We start from the raw sequence: 18,543 nt of genomic DNA, 5'->3' as shown, positions 1-18,543 counted from the left end.
CAGCACACGGTGCTGGTCTGTGTGGCTCAACACTACACACTTTGGGTGAAAAGACATCTTGTTTTCTGCTCAGTAGGTATGCACTGTAATGAAACATCTATTTTTTCATTAAACCATGACCTCCTGGACATATCAATGTACTTACACCTGACCAGACCACTCAGTAGCACAAAGGACAGGGCTTGATCACCCCAACGTAACAAGCCTAACTAATCCTGTATTAGCTATACCTGGGACTATGTACTGAAGTACACAAGCCTTAAGGATTGGGTGAAGAAGGTTTTAGAAATGCTGATTTCCTTTCAGCATTGTCCTGCGGGAGCTGTCCACAGGGACATCCCTGCTGGAGCATGCTGTGTGTCATTGCTGGAGCAAGGTTGTGTCCCCGCTTGAACACGGCTGTGTCCCCGCTGGAGCACGGCTGTGTCCCCGCTAGAACAAGGCTGTGTCCCCGCTGGAACACAGCTGTGTCCCCGCTAGAACAAGGCTGTGTCCCCGCTGGAACAGGGCTGTGTCCCCGCTGGAACACGGCTGTGTCCCCGCTGGAACAAGGCTGTGTCCCCGCTGGAGCAAGGCTGTGTCCCCGCTAGAACACGGCTGTGTCCCCGCTGGAGCACGGCTGTGTCCCCGCTGGAACAAGGCTGTGTCCCCGCTGGAACAGGGCTGTGTCCCCGCTGGAACAAGGCTGTGTCCCCGCTGGAACAAGGCTGTGTCCCCGCTGGCCGCCCCGTCCTTCGCCCCGCGGCACTGCGGGGAGAAGAGGGGGACAGAGCAATATTAACCCGCCCTGCGTTTTGCTGCCGCAGACACAAGCGCCCATTGCCGGCTGAGCCCCTGGCTCCCAGCCGGCCCGAAGCACAGCCCAGGGCTGCAGCCGGCGCGGCGCTGGCAGCCCTCGCCCCTGCCCTGCGCCAACTTGGAGGAAAAACCCTTTTCCTGCCCGCTCGGCGAGCTGCCCGGCGGGACGGCGGCGGCTCCCGGCGGAGCTCCGCGCTCTCCGCCGGGCTGGGGGGGCGGCCCGAGGCGGGGGCCGGTCCCGCCCCGCCCCGCCCCGCCCCGCCCCGCCCGGCCCGGCCCGGCCCGGCCCGGCCCCGCCGGCCGCCGGGGGCCGCGCCATGTGCCGCCGCCGCCGCGGGGCCGCGCCGCGCTCCCGCCGCCGCGGAGCGTGCGAGGGGCGGCCCGTGCGGCGGAGCGAGCGCCGGCAGCGGGCACGGCGGGTCCATGGAGCACAACCACCTCCACCTCCACAACGGCTCGCTCCTGGCGCACCGCCGCTATGGCTGCGGCTTGGGGTACGCACCTGTCGTCTACTACAGCCTGCTGCTCTGCCTCGGGCTGCCGGGTGAGTGCCGCGGGACGGGCGAGGCTGCGGGGCCCCGGCAGCGCCCGCCGGAGCGGCTCCTGCCCGCGGGGCGGGGCGGGGCGGGCGAGGGATGCCCCGGGCTCGGCGTGCCCGGCGGGATGAGTGCGGGCGGTTCGGACAGCAGCGTCTCCCCGACCCCAGCATCTCCCCGACAGCAGCATCTCCCTGACCCCAGCATCTCCCGGACAGCAGCATCGCCCTGACCCCAGCATCTCCCGGACAGCAGCATCGCCCTGACCCCAGCATCTCCCGGACAGCAGCATCTCCCGGACAGCAGCATCTTCCTGCCCGGCTGCCGTCCCGGCGCTGCCTCCCTCGCCGGGGTTTGTCCCTGCCTGTCCTCTCCCTCTCCCCGGCTTCGGGCATCCTGACTTTGAACTTGACATACAGAGTCAGCCTGTGGTGAAGTTTGTGCTGTTGGTGTTTTGGCCATGCGGGTACCGGAGCGGTACCCAAGCGGCCGGGTCCCCGCCGAGCGCCTGCCCGGCCGGCAGTGAGCGCAGATGTAGCTGCTGAGTTTTGCTGCTGCAAATCCCCACCCGGCTCCGTGGGGCAGGGCTGACTTTAGGAAATGACACGCCACCGCCACAGAACTTGACTGGGGAAGGAGCACGCTGTCAGGAGCTTAGCAGACAGTTGTCATACTCGTGAGCCTGTCCCTGTGGTTGGTGGAGCAGGACAGGAGGTAGAAAGTCCAGTCTTCAGGTCAGTGTGCTGCAAAGGCAATGGAAATGCTGACACTGAGACAGGTACAGGGCTCGGAAGAAAGTCCCAGCTGACAGGCAGAAGTCTCTAGAGTGTATAATCCTGAGCAAAATTTCCTGCTTAAAAACGGGACAAAGACATTATAGAGATGCTTGGAACAAGAAAAGCTAGAGACAGCATAAATAAGGGAGGAAAGGATGTCCCAAGCTTGTATGTGAGCATCTGTGAGGCAGCACTGCCAGCACACAGCCCCAAATGTGCAGATACCACACGAGCATCACATCGGCAGTACTGTCTGAGCCCAGACAGGGACTGAGCAGGTGCTTCCTCCCGGAGGGGGCTGCCTTGGCTGCCAGTGAGATCCTTGCACGCAGGACTGAGGGGAGCTGCAGTAGTCACAGTGGGCAGAGCTGCCATCCCAGCACAGCTTGGGTGGACAAACAGCATGTCTTGCTCACTGGCTTAACAACTCCAGCCTGAGAGTGACTTAGAGTGATCCCAAGGACAAGAAGAATAAGTTGGGGAAAAGTTCAGATGCAGCAAGGTGAATTGGTGTTTTAAGGGTGATAAAGGAGAGTTTGGTTGTGTCTGTGTAGAGCTACACATTTTACGTGCCATGTGGAATGGCAAGCAGCAATGATAGGTAATACTCTACAGTTTCTAAATGCTTGTTCACCTCAATTCCTTCTTCAAGCAATTATTTCATAGAAAAATTTTTAATCAGACATGAAGAGAAGCCTGCCTCTGAGCAGGATGCATGCAATTACCACTCTCCTTATGAATTTATGTGCTTTGTGTTGTTTTGGTTTGGGTTTTTTTTCCCCATTTCTGGCTTATAATTAAAATTTGCCAGTTGGTGAATAGTTCAGAGAACTGGGAAGTTAAGTCCTGTATTTACCCAGAGAGGATGCAGGGCACAGGCAAGTATCGGTGCTCCAAAACATTGATGAGTCTCAGCCTGACCTGAAGAGACCCAGCCAGCAGGGATAGGAGGTAGTTTCCTCTTTATTAATTCCTATGGGGCTGCTTAGATGTCCATAGTAATGACAGGCTCTGATTTCAGCACCAGTCCTCTAGGAACTGAACAAGACCTTCTCAGGATTATCAGGTGAAGAAGTAATCATGAAGCACTCTGTGGCTAAGCTTGCCTTTGTATGTTTCTGAAATGGGGAAAAGTCTTGCGTGCACAGACAAGAGAAATCATTTAAGGAACATTCTGAACATACTTGCACAAGCTCCCTGAGGATACTGCATTGTAATTACAGACCTAACACGGTCATTCTAAGAACATGGTTAAAATCAGACATGGTCCAAGTTAGCAGTGGTCTCCTGTATTTCTCAAGGGATCAGACATCAGTTGATTAGAGCAGTGGCACTAGTGACAGTGCTTACCAGAACTAGCCAAAGCATGTGGTGGTGCAGCACTGCTGGGTTCAGTGGGCTTACATCAGGTGTGGATGTGTCCAGAGCACATTGTCTGAGTACAGCATTGGCACTGACACCTGGACTCACTGCACATGTACAGTGTGCTGAGTAAATGCACAGTGTGCTGAGTGCATGAGAAATTCATGAGACTTCACAGAGATGAGAACAAGCTGGATGTGCTTAGGGGAAGACTCACACAGGCAGGCTTCATTGAGGATGGGGTACAGGGTGACAGCAGCATTAAAAAGAGCCTTTTCATGTTTTAATTTGAAGCTTCTCTTCAGTTTTTAACAATGTAAATTTGTAAAGGTAGCAGACTTTACTGGCTGTTAGAAAAAGAGTCCTGAACTATGTGGGATCTCAATCAGCTCCGTGTGATGCCAAGAATTTAAAAGAAACCCTGTCCTCAAGCACAGCACTAGTGCAGTGTTTTGCTGAAATGGAAAGCGTTAACTCCTTGCCACAAATCTTGAAGAAAGACTGAAGAGAAGAGAAGCCAGTTAACTGTTTCTACCTTTCCTGCTGTACTGTCTGAAGGAAATTTCACTAACTCAACAACTCCACGTTGAGGCCAAGCACTGCCAGGCCTGGCTGTGTGTGCAGTAGAAGCATCCTCTGCCTCCCACCCCTGTATAAACCAGGCACCTCAGCAGACCCTGTTGTCACCAGTGGCTCATTCTTCCTCTCTGTTCAACCAGGCACTAGAAAACCTGTACAAAGCAGAGAGGAGAGCAAAGTGAACTCCCTTCAGCCCTGCTCTGGCAGTAGCACACAGAGATAAGGACCAGGCTGCACCCTAGGGAGCCACCACTGCACCCTGACCCTGCACGGCTGGTACTGCACCCGAGGTGCCTGCAGCCCTACCAGGGGTCATTGTGCCTTCAGACTCCTGGGCCAGGAGGCTGCTTCTTTTCCCACTAAGCAGAGGCTGGTAAGGCTGAGACAGTCTTTTGAAGCTTGAGTGCAGGCGTGCAGAGGTGTCCTGCAGGTACACGGTGTCTCAGGATAAGGCTGCAGGGAACAAGGAGAAAATGCCAGTGCAAGGAGGAGGCAGAAGCACTGGAAGTGGGGTCCTCTCCCATTTAGAGGGGAAGGTTTTATGGAGCATTTTTGGAGCTGTTCTGCAGCCTCTGCTCTGTTAACCCTCTACTCCCCTTTTCTATCAGAGAGAACCTCTGAAGCACCTGCCGTTAGCTGGGATGCAAGAGAAGGGCTGGAAAAAGTCTTAATAGAAGTATTTCTTGCTTTAGTGTGAGAAAATGCTAGGGAAGGGATGGTATTGGACGTGGAGGAGGGAATAAATTGCTCTGATTCAGTCCAAGAGGGGGCTGGTAAAGGTGAGAAAGCAAAAATCAACAGGTATCACTCTCAGTCAGTCCCTTTGTCAGTGAGAGCAGCACCAAGCAGCTGCACTGAAGAGCTCCTTCTGTGGTGGGCCACTGAACACAACCAAGAAGGTCAGGCACAGAAGCAGCACTGCTTGCTGCAGACACCTGGCTTTGACCTTGATTCCTGCTTCATTTGGGGGAGCAGCAGCAATGGAGTTGCCTTGCATGCAGTCACTTTTCCATCAGGAATAAGAGTGTATTGCTGCTGAAAGGACAGAGCATCAGCATTTCCTAGATCAGGATCTGGCCTGACCCAAGTTCCCAGGGCTCATTTCCTGACAGTGTAAGAGGCAGAGTGAAATCTGGCTTTCCTAGGCAGTCCCAGTGGGATGGCTGGTTCCATTTTGCTCCATCAGTTGCCTACCTGGGATGTGCCTTGGCTCCGGGGATCATTGCATCTCAGTGACACAAAACACAACACCTTTACAGCATCTCCAGGAGGCAACAGAGTCACAGCAATGCCCCGGGGAAGTGCCACTCCAAAGTTCAGGAGCCTGGTCCACAACTGTTTCTTTTATTTGTACTTTAGGCTTTTGCATTAAACCAGTCACACTGATCTAAATGTAGATTCAGGACTTCACAAGCTTGGGAGAGCAGCCTGGATGTGCTTGGATGCTCCCAGCTGGAAGGTGCAAACAGGTAGTGTTCATGTCAGACCTGCTGCTGACCAAGGTGACGTGGAGATGGGGACAACCTGGGTCATTCAAAGCCCAGCCAAGCACAGAGTGCATTCACAGGGCTCCATGTGGAGGGAGAGAAGCTGCAGTCCTCACCTGGAGGAACATGTCAGCTCAGCAGGGGTGCCTAACTGGTTTAACACTCTGTGAAGAGACAGATACAAGACAGATCAGTTATGGACCTTGCCCTAACAGATTACAGACTGGCTGTCCTTGCACAGCAAGGCAGATGTGCAAGGTGTCGGGTGTTGGATTGACACATGGGTGCACTGTGCCTGTGCAAACTGCAGTATAGGCATAGGCAAGGTGAAAAATGGAAACCTGATCCTTCTGGAGCCTTCTCTCTATATAAAGTTTGGAATAAGGAGAATGTCTGGGAGATGTGCATGCCTGGGTCATCATCCTGGCAAGGCAGGTACTGTTGGTGGGCTGAGCACCACTGATCAAGAGACCACCACCATGCAGCAGCCCAGCCTTGTTCCCTCCACTCCTTGGCTGTGTGGGGAGTGTGGAGAGCATTGCTGTCCTTGTGCCCACAGCTGTGACCCAGCTGGTACCATGAGCAGTAAGGGGAACAGGTAGCAATGTTTGTTGGTGACTCACGTGGTGTGTAGTAGCAGTAAATGCCAAAGCAGGCAGAGGTAGGTGTACACAGAGCACACAGCACTGTAGAAGTGCCTGACTTGTTTTGGATTCTTGCCATCTACTGCCTAGTATATTCTTCTGCAGTCACAGAACAGGCTCCTGATTAAAGAGACCATTTCCAACACCTGGATAAATAGCCTTTCTCATAGCAGCATACCTGAAAAATAGAAGTGCTAAAGGAAGATCTGAAAATATGAGTGGGAGAGTTGTTACAGTGTAGAGTTATGACCTTGAAAAAACAGCACTCAAAAAACAGCACTCTGCTGCTGCCGTTCATTAGTGAATAAGAACCAAACCCTCCTGAAACCTAATTCAACCACCCTTATTACTCAAAGGCCATATATTCTCTGACTTAAAATCTGAATTGGACGCAAGGCCAGTACATTGCATCCTACTAAAAAGGGGACAAATAGGTTGCCAGAACTTTAGCTTGGCTATTGGAGCAACTAAAGACCACTACAGCTCATTTACAGTAGCAGTACTGGACAGAGGGGAACAAAACTGCAGCTCACATGCTTAAAATGAGTAATTTCCTATTGTAAAATGAATGCTTGTTCTTTAGGAGAGAAAAACCATTATGAAAAATAATAGATTCATTCTGTTCCTGCACAGAACTGATGACAGCAGAGGTGTGCAGATGGGAGTGATTTTGTTTGGTCAATACATACAGAGCTGCTAAAATCTTGCAGCCTGAAAGGCAGCATGTGGCTGAATCCATGCTAATGCATGGATTGTGGAGAAGTTGATTGTACATTTCTGGATGCCACTAGACAGAGTGCAATTGCTAACTTTGGATTTCTTCTGCCACGTCAGTAGGAAGCAACACTGTCGGGGCTGTAATGATAATGAGGTGCCATATTTGGGAGGCTCAGCAGACTATGAAGTGCACAACCTTGCATGGCAGGCTGCTAAAATGGATTGGAAAGGAAAAACTCCAAAGTACATTTTTCCTTGAAATGACAACGACACAAAAGAGAGAGCACAGCCAGTTTTCACGGTAGGTGGGTAATGCAGAGCCCCCAGTTGTAAAGTCAAAACAGTCAGAAGCACTAGGCAGTCTAATATCCTGCTGTTCTTCATCCACCCCCTTACTTAGTTCTCTCATCCTCATCCTCTTTATGCTTCCTTCTGTGAAACAGAGGTGAATCAGCAGAAACAAGCCAGCAGAAGGCCTTTAACCACACACGTCACAATTCGGTGTGGGCAAACAAACAACACGAGATGTCCTGGTGGGGTGTGTGCTCTGCTTTCACACGCCAAGGGCAAAGCAATCCCTGTCCACAAAAGCTTCCACCTGCTGTTTCAGGTGGTCTTTTTGAGCCTAAAATATCTTTTCTCATTAGCTTTAGACACCAGAAAAGGAAACAAAGCCAAAATTCACTTCTTGATCTCAGGAGGCCTTACACACAAATCAATTTTCATTTTGCAGAATACAGATATGTACTTATAGATACTAAAACCCAATGTCTGGAATGCCCTTGGTGCTGTTCTTGGGGTGACTTCATGGGAGAAGATGGTGTTAGGTTGCCCCTCAGGACCCCAGTGTGGTTGTGCAGAGAGAATGAAGTGCAGGCTGCCAAGCAGGACCAGAATTAGCAGAAAATGACCGAAAATAATTTTATGGAAGAAAAGAGAAGCTTGCCTGTTGTAGCGCTGAAATCTTCCCTTCTGCCACCTGAAACAGAGTCCCTGCAATGTACAGTCATTAATCCTCTCCATCTTTTCCATCATATGGAGCACTGCCTTCATGGACAGGTGCTCTAGAGGTTGCTTTGGGTCTCAAGACAAATGACCTGTCAGTCAGTTACATCAGACTAAGATATTTGTCACATATTTGTTCACTATAAGTGTGTTTTCTTCCACGTCCTGACTACCACACCAAAGAGTGATATATCTAGTGGGGATGCAGTATATTCTCCGTGGGGGAATAAAGCCAAACTGCAGTGGTTTTACAAAGCCTGTAATTTCCTGCATACTGTGTAAAATTGGCGTTGTCTCTGAGAAAGCTTGGCCATGGGGTTTGCAAGCATGAGCTCCTATTGCATTACCTAATGCTTTAGGAAGACATAAAGACTGGTTTATTTTAGCAAAACCACAATCAAAGGTAAAATCCTCTTAATTATTCAAGTTCAGTAAAGAATTCATGGCAATGCCCTTATGAAATCACATCCTCTCTCCATCCCAGTCATCCCATGAAACCTTTGGTACCTGCCTCAGTACTTTGGCATTTGGTATCAAAAGGGTAGAATGGTTTTGTCACCCTGGAGCTCGAGTTACTCAGCTTGAGACCCCTTACACTGCACTGACAGCCCACATTTAGAAGCCACAGACACCTGCCAAATGAGACACCCACATTGCCTTGAAAATCCCTGTCTGTCCAGATACGTTGCATGAATAACCAAATTCCTTTTATGATTTCTGCATCATTTTGCCGCTCACTTTTTCTGTTCCCAGCACCAGTTTCCATCAGAAAGCTGTACTGCTCTAGTAGCAAGATACAAGGCTAGACTTTGAGATATGCATTTTAGACATTTTGATCCTTTTGTAGGTACCTCTAAATAAGGATTTGGTGTGGCAGGAGGAATTTCTGGGATTCATTAGAGACTTTCTGCTCTGCAGGGCCATCTCATGAAGGTGGACAAGGAGGGTGAATACGGCAAGAGGAGAACCAGATCCCTGTCACATTCACACACGTGTGGCCTCAGTGAGCCCAAACCAGAACCTCCCCACATCCCAGCCCAGTGTTCCTTCTGGGCCATTCTCATACTGCAGAAATAGCCCAATTTTATACAGACTACTCCAGTAAAACTCCAGTGGTCTAGGAGAGCCAAAAGCAGCACGGTGTAATGACACCTTTCAGCCAGACAAGCTGCAGCACTCCAGCCTCGGTGCTGGCAAGGCTCAAAGGCAGTATCAGCCCCTGGCAGCTCCGAGCCATTGCTGTGGCTGTGCCCTCCAACAGTGAGGAAGTGCTTGTGCTGGATTGGAATCCTTCTCTGGCCTCTGTGCCCCACTGATGGCCAATGCCAGCTGCAGAGCAGAGTGCCTCATTCACTGCATCCTTCCCCAGGGCCATCTCAGCTAATAAACGCTGCCAGTGAGAAAAACGGCCCCAGAGGCCAGATTTCATTGTCAGGATCTGGCCTCTGGCACTGACTGCCTCATTCACTTGTGACTTGGAAGCACAAGGCCGTGCTGTGTTTTCCTGGCAGTAGCTAACCCAGGCTCCTGCACACAGGAGGGAGTTTGGGCTGTCCAGGACAGGAGCTTGGGCATCCTCTACCACCAGGTTCTCTTCCACCCTCAGAACTGGCATGGCCTGTCCCTGCACATGGGATTTTCTAAGCACAAGCCACATGAGAGCCTTCGCACAAGATGTGAAATCTCCTCCAGTAGCAACCCTGCATTTGTGCCTGCCATAGTTTTATGATGCTCTTTTTTTTTTCTTTCTTTTTTTTTTTTTTTTGGCATATATCCCCTCTCCATTCCCTGGGAGATGATGCAGGCACTAGCAGAAGCTGATAGCTCTTCCCTCATGGGGTGCCTTGCTGTGTGCTGTTTGACAACACTCAGACAGCTGAACAACAAATAAATCCATTTATTTTCAAAAATCAATCCTCACAGGAACTCCCTGGGAAGACAAAACTTGTATTGCACTAATTACATTCTATAAAGTATCCCTTTATGCTTCACAACAGTTTAACTCAGGATATGATAATAAAAGAGAGGAACAAACTGAAGCACTGTTCAGTCTGTCCCCATCTGCTCTAGTACTGAGTTTGATCTACATTGGTTGTAAGAGGAAAATGTAGACCTAACCTATCGTCTTTAAGGGAAAACAGCATCCAGAGGTCATTTTAAAAGATCATATAACCAGCTAAAGCCAACATAAGTAATTATAATGTATTTACCTTGCCACAATATTCTTGGCTGTTTTTTGTTAATAACCTCTGTTATGTAGCACCTTTGTCAGAAATCACCCATTGTCATCAGCTTCTCCAGAGAGCTCCCACACAAAATAAGGGCTGAATGCCATCCTCATCTCCAGTCTGGCAGCTATTGGTGAGCAGCTGTGTTAGGAACTGTGGTCAGATCTGCCTGCTAGACACAGTACCTGTTTACATTTGAATATTGCCTCCTAGCTTGGAGGAAATAATCTATTCCCATCAAGCCAGAACATCCCTTTTTCTCACAGCTTATTTTTAGCATATTGTACTTACATTCTTGGAGTTCTTAAATCTGAAAAGGAGGTATTACTAACATTTTTTCTGAAGCAACTTGAAATTTCCCATTTGTAAGCTGTCTCTCTGTGCCAGTCAGGTGACTACTGCTAAGCTCCAGAGAAGTTTCACACGTTACACAATAATTTGTGGTGATCCTAGCAACAACTGTGTTGGGTAAAAGGTGTCCATTATATTCCATGACCTAATGTTTATCACGCTCAGTGATCAACACTCGTGGCTGCTTCATGTAGGTGGTTTGTGAAGCTGAACTGCTGTACTAGAGCACCAGCCTTGTTCCCAGTGCAGGGAGCTACTGCTGGTGTTGTAAAGGCCACTGACTGCACAGGCTGCTGTGTACGTGCAAAGTGCTCTCAATTTAAAAAAACAAAACCCACAAATAAAGCCCAGAACTTTGTCTATTTCTTCTTTAGACAGATACAATCATTCCTGATTAAGCTCACATGCATTGAAAATAGTGATTGAAAGGAGCTCTTCAAATCCCCTGCAAAGGCCGAGTTAGACACTATTTGAGTGATGACTGTAATCCACAAAATGAGAAGCTGGGGTTAAAACTGTCCTAGGGCACAGGCACTGCTTGGAGGCACAGAAGACTGCCCAGGCTCTGCAGCCAAGGCAGCACAGCTTTGGTATGGGAAGTAAACCCAAAGCCACACAGGGACCAAAGTTACTCCGAAAGGAAGATCCCTCTCAGACACAAAGAACCTCCAATGGCATGAATTTTGGTGCTGCAATTTGTACCCAGGAGCCGATAAAGTCAGAAGAGGTGTCAAAGGAGGGATGTAGGTGTCCTGTGGTGAAGCCTGGCTGAGTAGGAAGGTTGCCTTAGTGCCTTAGAAGCAGCCTGGAACAAAGGTGTTCAGGTACCAGAAACTCTTGGATGCTGTGTCTCAAATGTCTCAAGTCCTCATGCCTGGAGGGAAAGAATTGAGACTGCCATTTGTCCAGTTGCTTCTAAATCTGCCAGCAGCACCTCAAGGCTTCAGCCAGCTAGTCCCCAATCAAGCCCTGGTTCTCAAACAGATATTTATAAATTCAGAATACTGCACTGCAGCAAGTGATGCTGGCATAAATTCCCATCTGTCATCCCCTAATCATCTCCCAGCACAGTGATCAATCTCTTTCAAATTCAAATGATCTTAACCACTTAGTATCTAGAAAATACCCTGCAAGAAATGGGCAGTGTACCATCCAGGACAATTTAGGGGTACTGACCTATCCAGCAGCTCTATGTAGCTGCACCTACATTACAGCAGAGACAAATATTTTTGTATCTCCATCATCCTCATCATCATCATCATCATCACCACCATCATCTCTGCCATAGTTCTCATCACAGACTACCATGCTAGTGCAAGAATTAGTGTCAGCAGGGTTAAAATTTGGTCACAAATACTCTTCTATCACCTTTCACCCACAGTGGGTAATTTTTGCCCACAGGAGAGCAAGACACTGAGGAGACAGGAGCTACTGAGAGACTGGCACAAGGACACAGCTGGTCACACAGAGTGGTGTATCCACCCATTTTTCCATTTTCCTGAGATTTAGATACTGTTTGAGGACACACCAAGGACCAACTTAACACTGGCTAGGAAATGGATGCAAGACTGACGCATCCACAGCTCATCTACACTTTCCCTAAACTGTTTGCAGCAGGAAAAATACTCACAGACCCTGTTCTAAGACAATGGCATACTGGCAACTTTCTGCTGCAGCCCAGAAAGTATCTGTTTTCACAAAGTAAATGTTGTTACTATATTTTATATCATCCAGCAAGAAAAAAGGTCTAATGTGATCTCAGGGAAAGCGTTTCCAATACAAGATACAGTAACTCTTGCAGAAAAAAAAAAAAAAAAAAAAAAAAAGGTAGATCTGGTGTGTACTTGGTCAGATCAATTTTCTAATCTGCCTCACCAAGTAAGGCTAGCTGGCCTTAGATAAATAACTTGCATTTCAGCACACTGCTGTGGCTGGGATTCCTGAGAGAAGCAGGGGCAAAGGGTGTAAGGGACTGCTCATAAATCTGCTTCTGTAGCAAAACAGAGTGGGGTTAGACCCATCAGCAGGACCCCTGCAAAAGGCAGAAAGTGTGAGGAGCAGGGCTGCTGTACCTGCACACAGCACAGCTTCAGCATCCCTGCAGGAGCTGCTCTGGCAGTCAGGCCAGAGCTACCAGCAGGGACCAGTGCCTCCAGACATCCCCGTGCTGCTCACTGGCTCCAGCTGCTGGGGCTGGAATGAGTCAAATCCAGAGGAGTTAAAGAGAAGATGCACCCCGTGGGTCACATCCAATATCTGTGAAGCTGAGCCAGTCGGCCTGGCTGGCCAAAACCAGCAGTGGCTGCAGAGCCATGATAAACACTCCAGCTCGAGGATTTCCTTGACAGTACATCACTCACTGCATCTCAGGGCTCATCAGCAGGCACAGCAGAGGCATCTAAGCAAGTAAGTGAAAAATGACACAGCAGTTCTGGCTGTATCACCTCTTGTCTCCCACGTCTGTGCTGAGCTGAAATCAATACAGTTGCATTCACGTAAATGGAGGACAGAATTGGGAAAATTCCCCTGAAGACAATTTGAGAGAGTACCATTGGAAAGATTTTTTTTTTTTTTTTTTTTTTTTTTTTATATAGGAGACTAGTCAGTTGATTGTCATGTTTGGCTTCTTTTTTTCTTTTCAAGATATATAATTCAGTTAACAAAAAATAGGTGAGGGCTGTTAGTCAAGATCACTCACTTTGCTGCAGTTCATTTCCCTGGTGGCAGAAATCTGCTCCCAGACAGCAGGCTTTGAAGGCATTCATGAAGGAGGAAGTTTTTTCAGTGCCAAGTAAAACAGTTTTTTAAAAAGCAAGCATTTTCAGTTGTAGGACATGTCCTAGGCTGTCATTACCTTTTTGTCACCAACTTCCTTATTCTCTGGTTTAAAGACATCTTTACAATTATTGTTGATTTGTTTTGGGAAATCCATCAAAGCTGGCAGAAATGTTTGAAGCACTGAATGCACAGAAGAGGTGATTTACAGAACTTGGGAAAGTACCAACTACAAACATTTGGCAGTCACTTGTACAGTAAAGCAGAAGTCTGATTTTTAAGCACTTCTTCAAGTATTCTAGCCAAGTGATACCAGCCTCGGATCGGAACAATCTTGTCTGTCTCATTCTAGCCAAACTGATAGTAGGAATAATAGGAATTTTTTTTCCCCAATTCAAGACTACACAGTAAATTCTAGTAAACAAGAGGAAGTAGTTAAAATTTGGGTACACCTTAGTGCTCCAGCAAATCCCTCAAGTACTACAAGGGCTGTTTATATAAATATAAATTACACTTCTCATTCATCCCTTGTTATATGAAAAAGTGAAAAAACAAGGTGGGGAACAAGAATAAATGTGTGAGTGATCTTTTTTTCTCCTGCTACCACTCCTTTTGTGTGCTCAGGTAGGAGTCCCAGCACCCCCTGCTCCACAGATGAGAGCAGGGCCACATGCTCCTGTCATTGCAACAGCTTCTCTGAGAGACCCAACTGGGTGTTTTCCTTTTGGTTTCTTGAACTTTATTACGGTGATCATGTTGTCAAGTGGTTGGAGAACTTCAAGGACGTGCTCAGAAAAGCTGATGTTACATCTTAATAGCCTAACTCTGTGTTTCTTTCTCCACAGCAAACATCTTGACAGTCATCATCCTCTCGCAGCTTGTAGCTCGCAGGCAGAAGTCCTCCTATAATTACCTTCTAGCTCTAGCTGCTGCTGACATCCTGGTTCTCTTCTTCATCGTCTTTGTTGACTTCCTCATGGAAGACTTCATCTTAAACAAACAGATGCCTCAGGTACTGGACAAAATAATTGAGGTTTTGGAATTTTCTTCCATCCACACGTCGATTTGGATTACGGTCCCGCTGACCATCGACCGGTACATCGCTGTGTGCCACCCCCTCAAGTACCACACGGTCTCCTACCCCGCTCGCACTCGCAAAGTCATCGTCAGCGTCTACATCACCTGCTTTTTGACCAGCATCCCCTACTACTGGTGGCCCAACATTTGGATTGAAGACTACATCAGCACATCCATGCACCACGTCCTCATCTGGGTCCACTGCTTCACCGTGTACTTAGTGCCCTGCTCCATCTTCTTCATCCTGAACTCCATCATTGTGTACAAGCTGCGGCGAAAGAGCAATTTCCGCCTGCGAGGGTACTCCACAGGGAAAACAACAGCCATTTTATTTACTATAACTTCTATTTTCGCCATACTGTGGGCGCCAAGAATAATCATGATATTGTATCACCTCTACGTGTCTCCTATAAACAACAGCTGGGTGGTCCATATTGTGTCGGACATCGCCAATATGCTGGCACTGCTGAACACTGCAATTAATTTCTTCCTCTACTGTTTTATTAGCAAGAGATTTCGCACTATGGCAGCTGCCACCTTGAAAGCCTTCTTTAAGTGTCAGAAGCAACCTGTGCAATTCTATACAAACCATAACTTTTCCATAACAAGCAGCCCTTGGATTTCCCCAGCCAATTCTCACTGCATCAAAATGCTTGTTTACCAGTATGATAAGAACGGGAAGCCTATAAAAATATCACCATGAAAAGGCTAATAGTTGGAGTTTCTGGTTGCAAGTTCCTTTCAAGTGGTTACATCTTCAGGATGTAATTTTCTGAAGTGGCTGATTTGAAGAGAAGTCATTGGATTTCATTTCCCTGGGTGGCCAGGGGCAGATCAGACTGTCGGGAGGAAACAGGAGCACTTGATTTTAGGAGCAAAAGTGAGAAGGCAAACACCTCCATCTCTTATATAGCATTTTGAATATGCTTCAGAGTTCAAGTCTTAGTGTTCAGTCACACTCAAACGTTTTGCATCCCAACACCAGTGCAATCCAAAGTCATCAGAAGGGCAAAGCCACAGCAGTGTTTAATTACAACCTTTTAAAACACAACAAAACCTTACTTGACCATCAGTTTGCTATTGAGAAAGTAAACAGATACTTTTGTGCACTGTGGAAGATGCCATTTCTGGAGTGTGCACTTGCCAAAAAGTATGTGTTGATTCTGGCATGAAATGCCACCACACACAGTTGTGCTGTCAAGACCTCCTTGCAGGAGGCAGCCTGTGAGACACAAATGGTGACAAGCCTGGTTTTGGCTCATTTGAACAAGGCTTGAGGACCAATACAGTACCTGTTGCAGCCTTGGCATGGAAAGCAATCCTGCAAGCTGCCAATATTTGCATGTTTTAAGTTGTTATTTAAGAATGTGACTGAGACCGGGGAGCTGAAGGGAGGGAGGGATGTTTCTAGAGCCAAGAACAAAAGCAGCATCTTTCCCCAGCTATTTCAGTCATGGTGTCTAAGGATTTTCAAGGGTGAAACAAAGTACTGCCTAAAGCAGAGCTCTCACTGAAGCTGTTCCTGTGAGCAGTGATCGGAGCCTTCAAGTTCCTTCTTAATCAATACAGATTCTGTTAGTTGTCCCCTGTGTTCAGGCCTTTAGGGATTAACATATAAAAACCTCAACCTAAGATTTTTTCCTGATGGATGATGCCATCCTATTTCAGGTTTGCCATTTAGTTGTTAAAAAAAAAAAAAAACAACTGTGAAAGAAATTCATTAAATACCCAACAGCACTAAAAACATTAAAGCCTTAGTTTAAGCTGGTCTAAGTATTTCACTTATTTAAAGGAGGTTAACTTCTCTTCCTTCACATTCAAAGACCAGCATCTTATCAATGCTAAGTATAGAAAATAAGAGATTTACAGGAAGGCTGAAAATGCATTTCTTTTAATTTCTTTCCCTTTCAGATCTTGGCATGTGGTCTCTTGGAGCCACATGCCACAAACTATTCATTGGGCACTTACTAGAGCCTCACTGGTGTGAGGGCAGTGAAGGTGTGTGGTGAACACGAGCCCAGCGTGGTCAGTGCACACAGCAGAACCTCAGGATCAGTGGCAGCTTGGTGCTAACGCTGTGTTTGTGCCTGTGCCCATCTCCAGTGCCAGCAGGGAGCTCGTGGTGCATCAGGAACTAACACAGAGAGGTCCTCTGAGGAGGGATCCAGTCAGTCCTGCTATGATGGGATCAGAGGGCTGAAAACATCTCTCTAAAACACATGGATGGCTCAGCTTTGGTGCAAATCCCCTAAGAAATGCCAAGTGAAGACAAGAGCCTGGTTCCCTTGTGCACAGAGGTTGTGTTTGCACGATGCCTGGTACCCACATCCTGCAAGAGCCAACCCCACCAAACCCGGGCTCACCTTCCCCAGAAGGGAATGGCAGCAGAAGGCACAGGCCATGGACACCAGGAGGCAAAGGGGTGTTCTCCAGAGAGATCTGGGCTCGCTCAGGGCAGGGAGGGGATGCCCAGGGCCCCAGGACCACACGCTGCCAGGGCCCTCCCCGTGGCAGAGCTGCTCAGCAATTCTCTGCAGGGTGCTGAGGCACCCCAGGGACCCCAGGCCAGAGCAAGGAGAGGGGCACATCTGGGGAAATGGGGACTGAGGGCAAAAGCTGACCCTCTCCAGCCTCACCCACCAAAGGGATGGCATCCATTTAAATGTGTCCAAAGAGAAATGAGCGTCTCAGTCTGCTGGCTGTTCATCCTTGTGATCTCAAAGCTTCACCCTTGCAATAATAAAGTGTAAAAGGGATGCTCAGCCTTGCTGTATTTGTCACGACAAGGTTAAAATTATTGCTCCCTTCATAGTGTTTTACAGAAAATCAGTTTTGTGGCCATCCTCCCTGCCCTTCTCTCAGAAACCTCCCCCAGTCTTTGTCAGTTGATAGTAACCAAAGTTACCTTATGGAAAAGGTACTGTATGTTTCATTTTGGAAAAACACTGTATTGATAACTTATTTTTATTCTACATTTGTTATGAGGAATGCTTGTCTGAGTTAAATGTGAATGAGTCTGAAGTGCAATATCTATATAGATAAGTGGTTCATTTTCGAGAATGTATCTATTGAAAAAATACCTATTTATACAAGAAATTCACTATTCTACTTAATATAATAGTAACCTTAAAGAAAATAGTGAATGTTTAGGGCTTTTATTTATTAAAAAAATTCAATTAAGTGCATGGCATATGCTGCCATTCACATGCTGTGACTTATTAATTTTTGTAACATAATGTTTATCCTGCAAACTATCAGTGTCATCTGATTTTTTCTGTCCTGATAATGTATTTTTGTAAATTACCATATTTTAAAACAAAAATCTTTCTGCATATTTTTTTCCCTATGAAAATAATGCATTAAATTCTTGTAACTTATTTGGAAAAACTCGCAATTGTTTTCCATATCCTTTTAGAAATGACAAGGTGCAATTTTCATGTACAGTGGATTGATCATTTCACTTCTGATAATTTAGGGCTTTAAAAGCTTGCTTCCAAAGCCCTTTGAAGTCAAAAGGGAAGGTTGCTCATGGGTTTTGTGGTTGGTTTTTCCAATCCACATCGTTTTAGGAGGGCTTTGGATCAAGCTGTATCTTGCTAGCAAACATTCAAAGCCTTCTTAGAGTCCAGTTTGGATAATAAAGCCTTGACTTTTTAGTCTGCCATATGGGAGCTGCTGTTGATAATACTTGCCTTATTTTTGGTTGTGTGAAGCATCTTGCAATGACTGTTGCTAACTAGCCATTGTCTTGTTGTATTATTTGTACATCCTAATTTTCCAATAGTAGAAACTTAACCAAGCACATATAGTGTCATTATTTAGGGAAAAACATCCTGGAGACAAAACCATCTTTGTTGTGGGGATGGTCTTTTGTACTCTAATTTATATTTCAAATATCTACAATTAGAAAAAATAAGCTGTGAATGGACAGTTTTACAATTACTAATAGGTATACGTTCTTGAAGACCACAGCTAGGAACAAAATACTTTTTAGATGAGTTGCTGGTATATAAAATTATGGGACCTATCACCTATTTAAATTGTGAATATTGATATTTTCATAAGTAGACAATATATTGTGTTTGACAAACTTGTTTGTATTATAATAAATTATGGTGCATAACTTACTACCGTGTTTGGAGCTATTGTTTGATTTATGGATTCTTATTAGATACTTCTGATTTACAGATACTTATGATACACTACAA

General features: G+C 47.0%; 1 protein-coding gene across 1 annotated transcript; it reads left to right on the top strand.

Moving 5' to 3' along the window:
- Nucleotides 1-1,105: 1,105 nt before the first annotated feature.
- GPR139 (G protein-coupled receptor 139) lies at nt 1,106-16,039 on the top strand. Its single transcript, XM_030284787.4, has 2 exons — nt 1,106-1,342; nt 14,104-16,039. Exons 1-2 carry the CDS (start codon nt 1,222-1,224, stop codon nt 15,036-15,038), a joined length of 1,056 nt encoding a protein of 351 aa, XP_030140647.3. The 5' UTR covers nt 1,106-1,221; the 3' UTR covers nt 15,039-16,039.
- Nucleotides 16,040-18,543: the final 2,504 nt, after the last annotated feature.

Source organism: Taeniopygia guttata, chromosome 14 (genome assembly GCF_048771995.1).
Source record: "Taeniopygia guttata chromosome 14, bTaeGut7.mat, whole genome shotgun sequence".
Taxonomy (NCBI): domain Eukaryota; kingdom Metazoa; phylum Chordata; class Aves; order Passeriformes; family Estrildidae; genus Taeniopygia; species Taeniopygia guttata.
The sequence above is the reverse complement of the archived record's forward strand: the minus strand, read 5'-3'. Positions and strand labels throughout refer to the sequence as shown.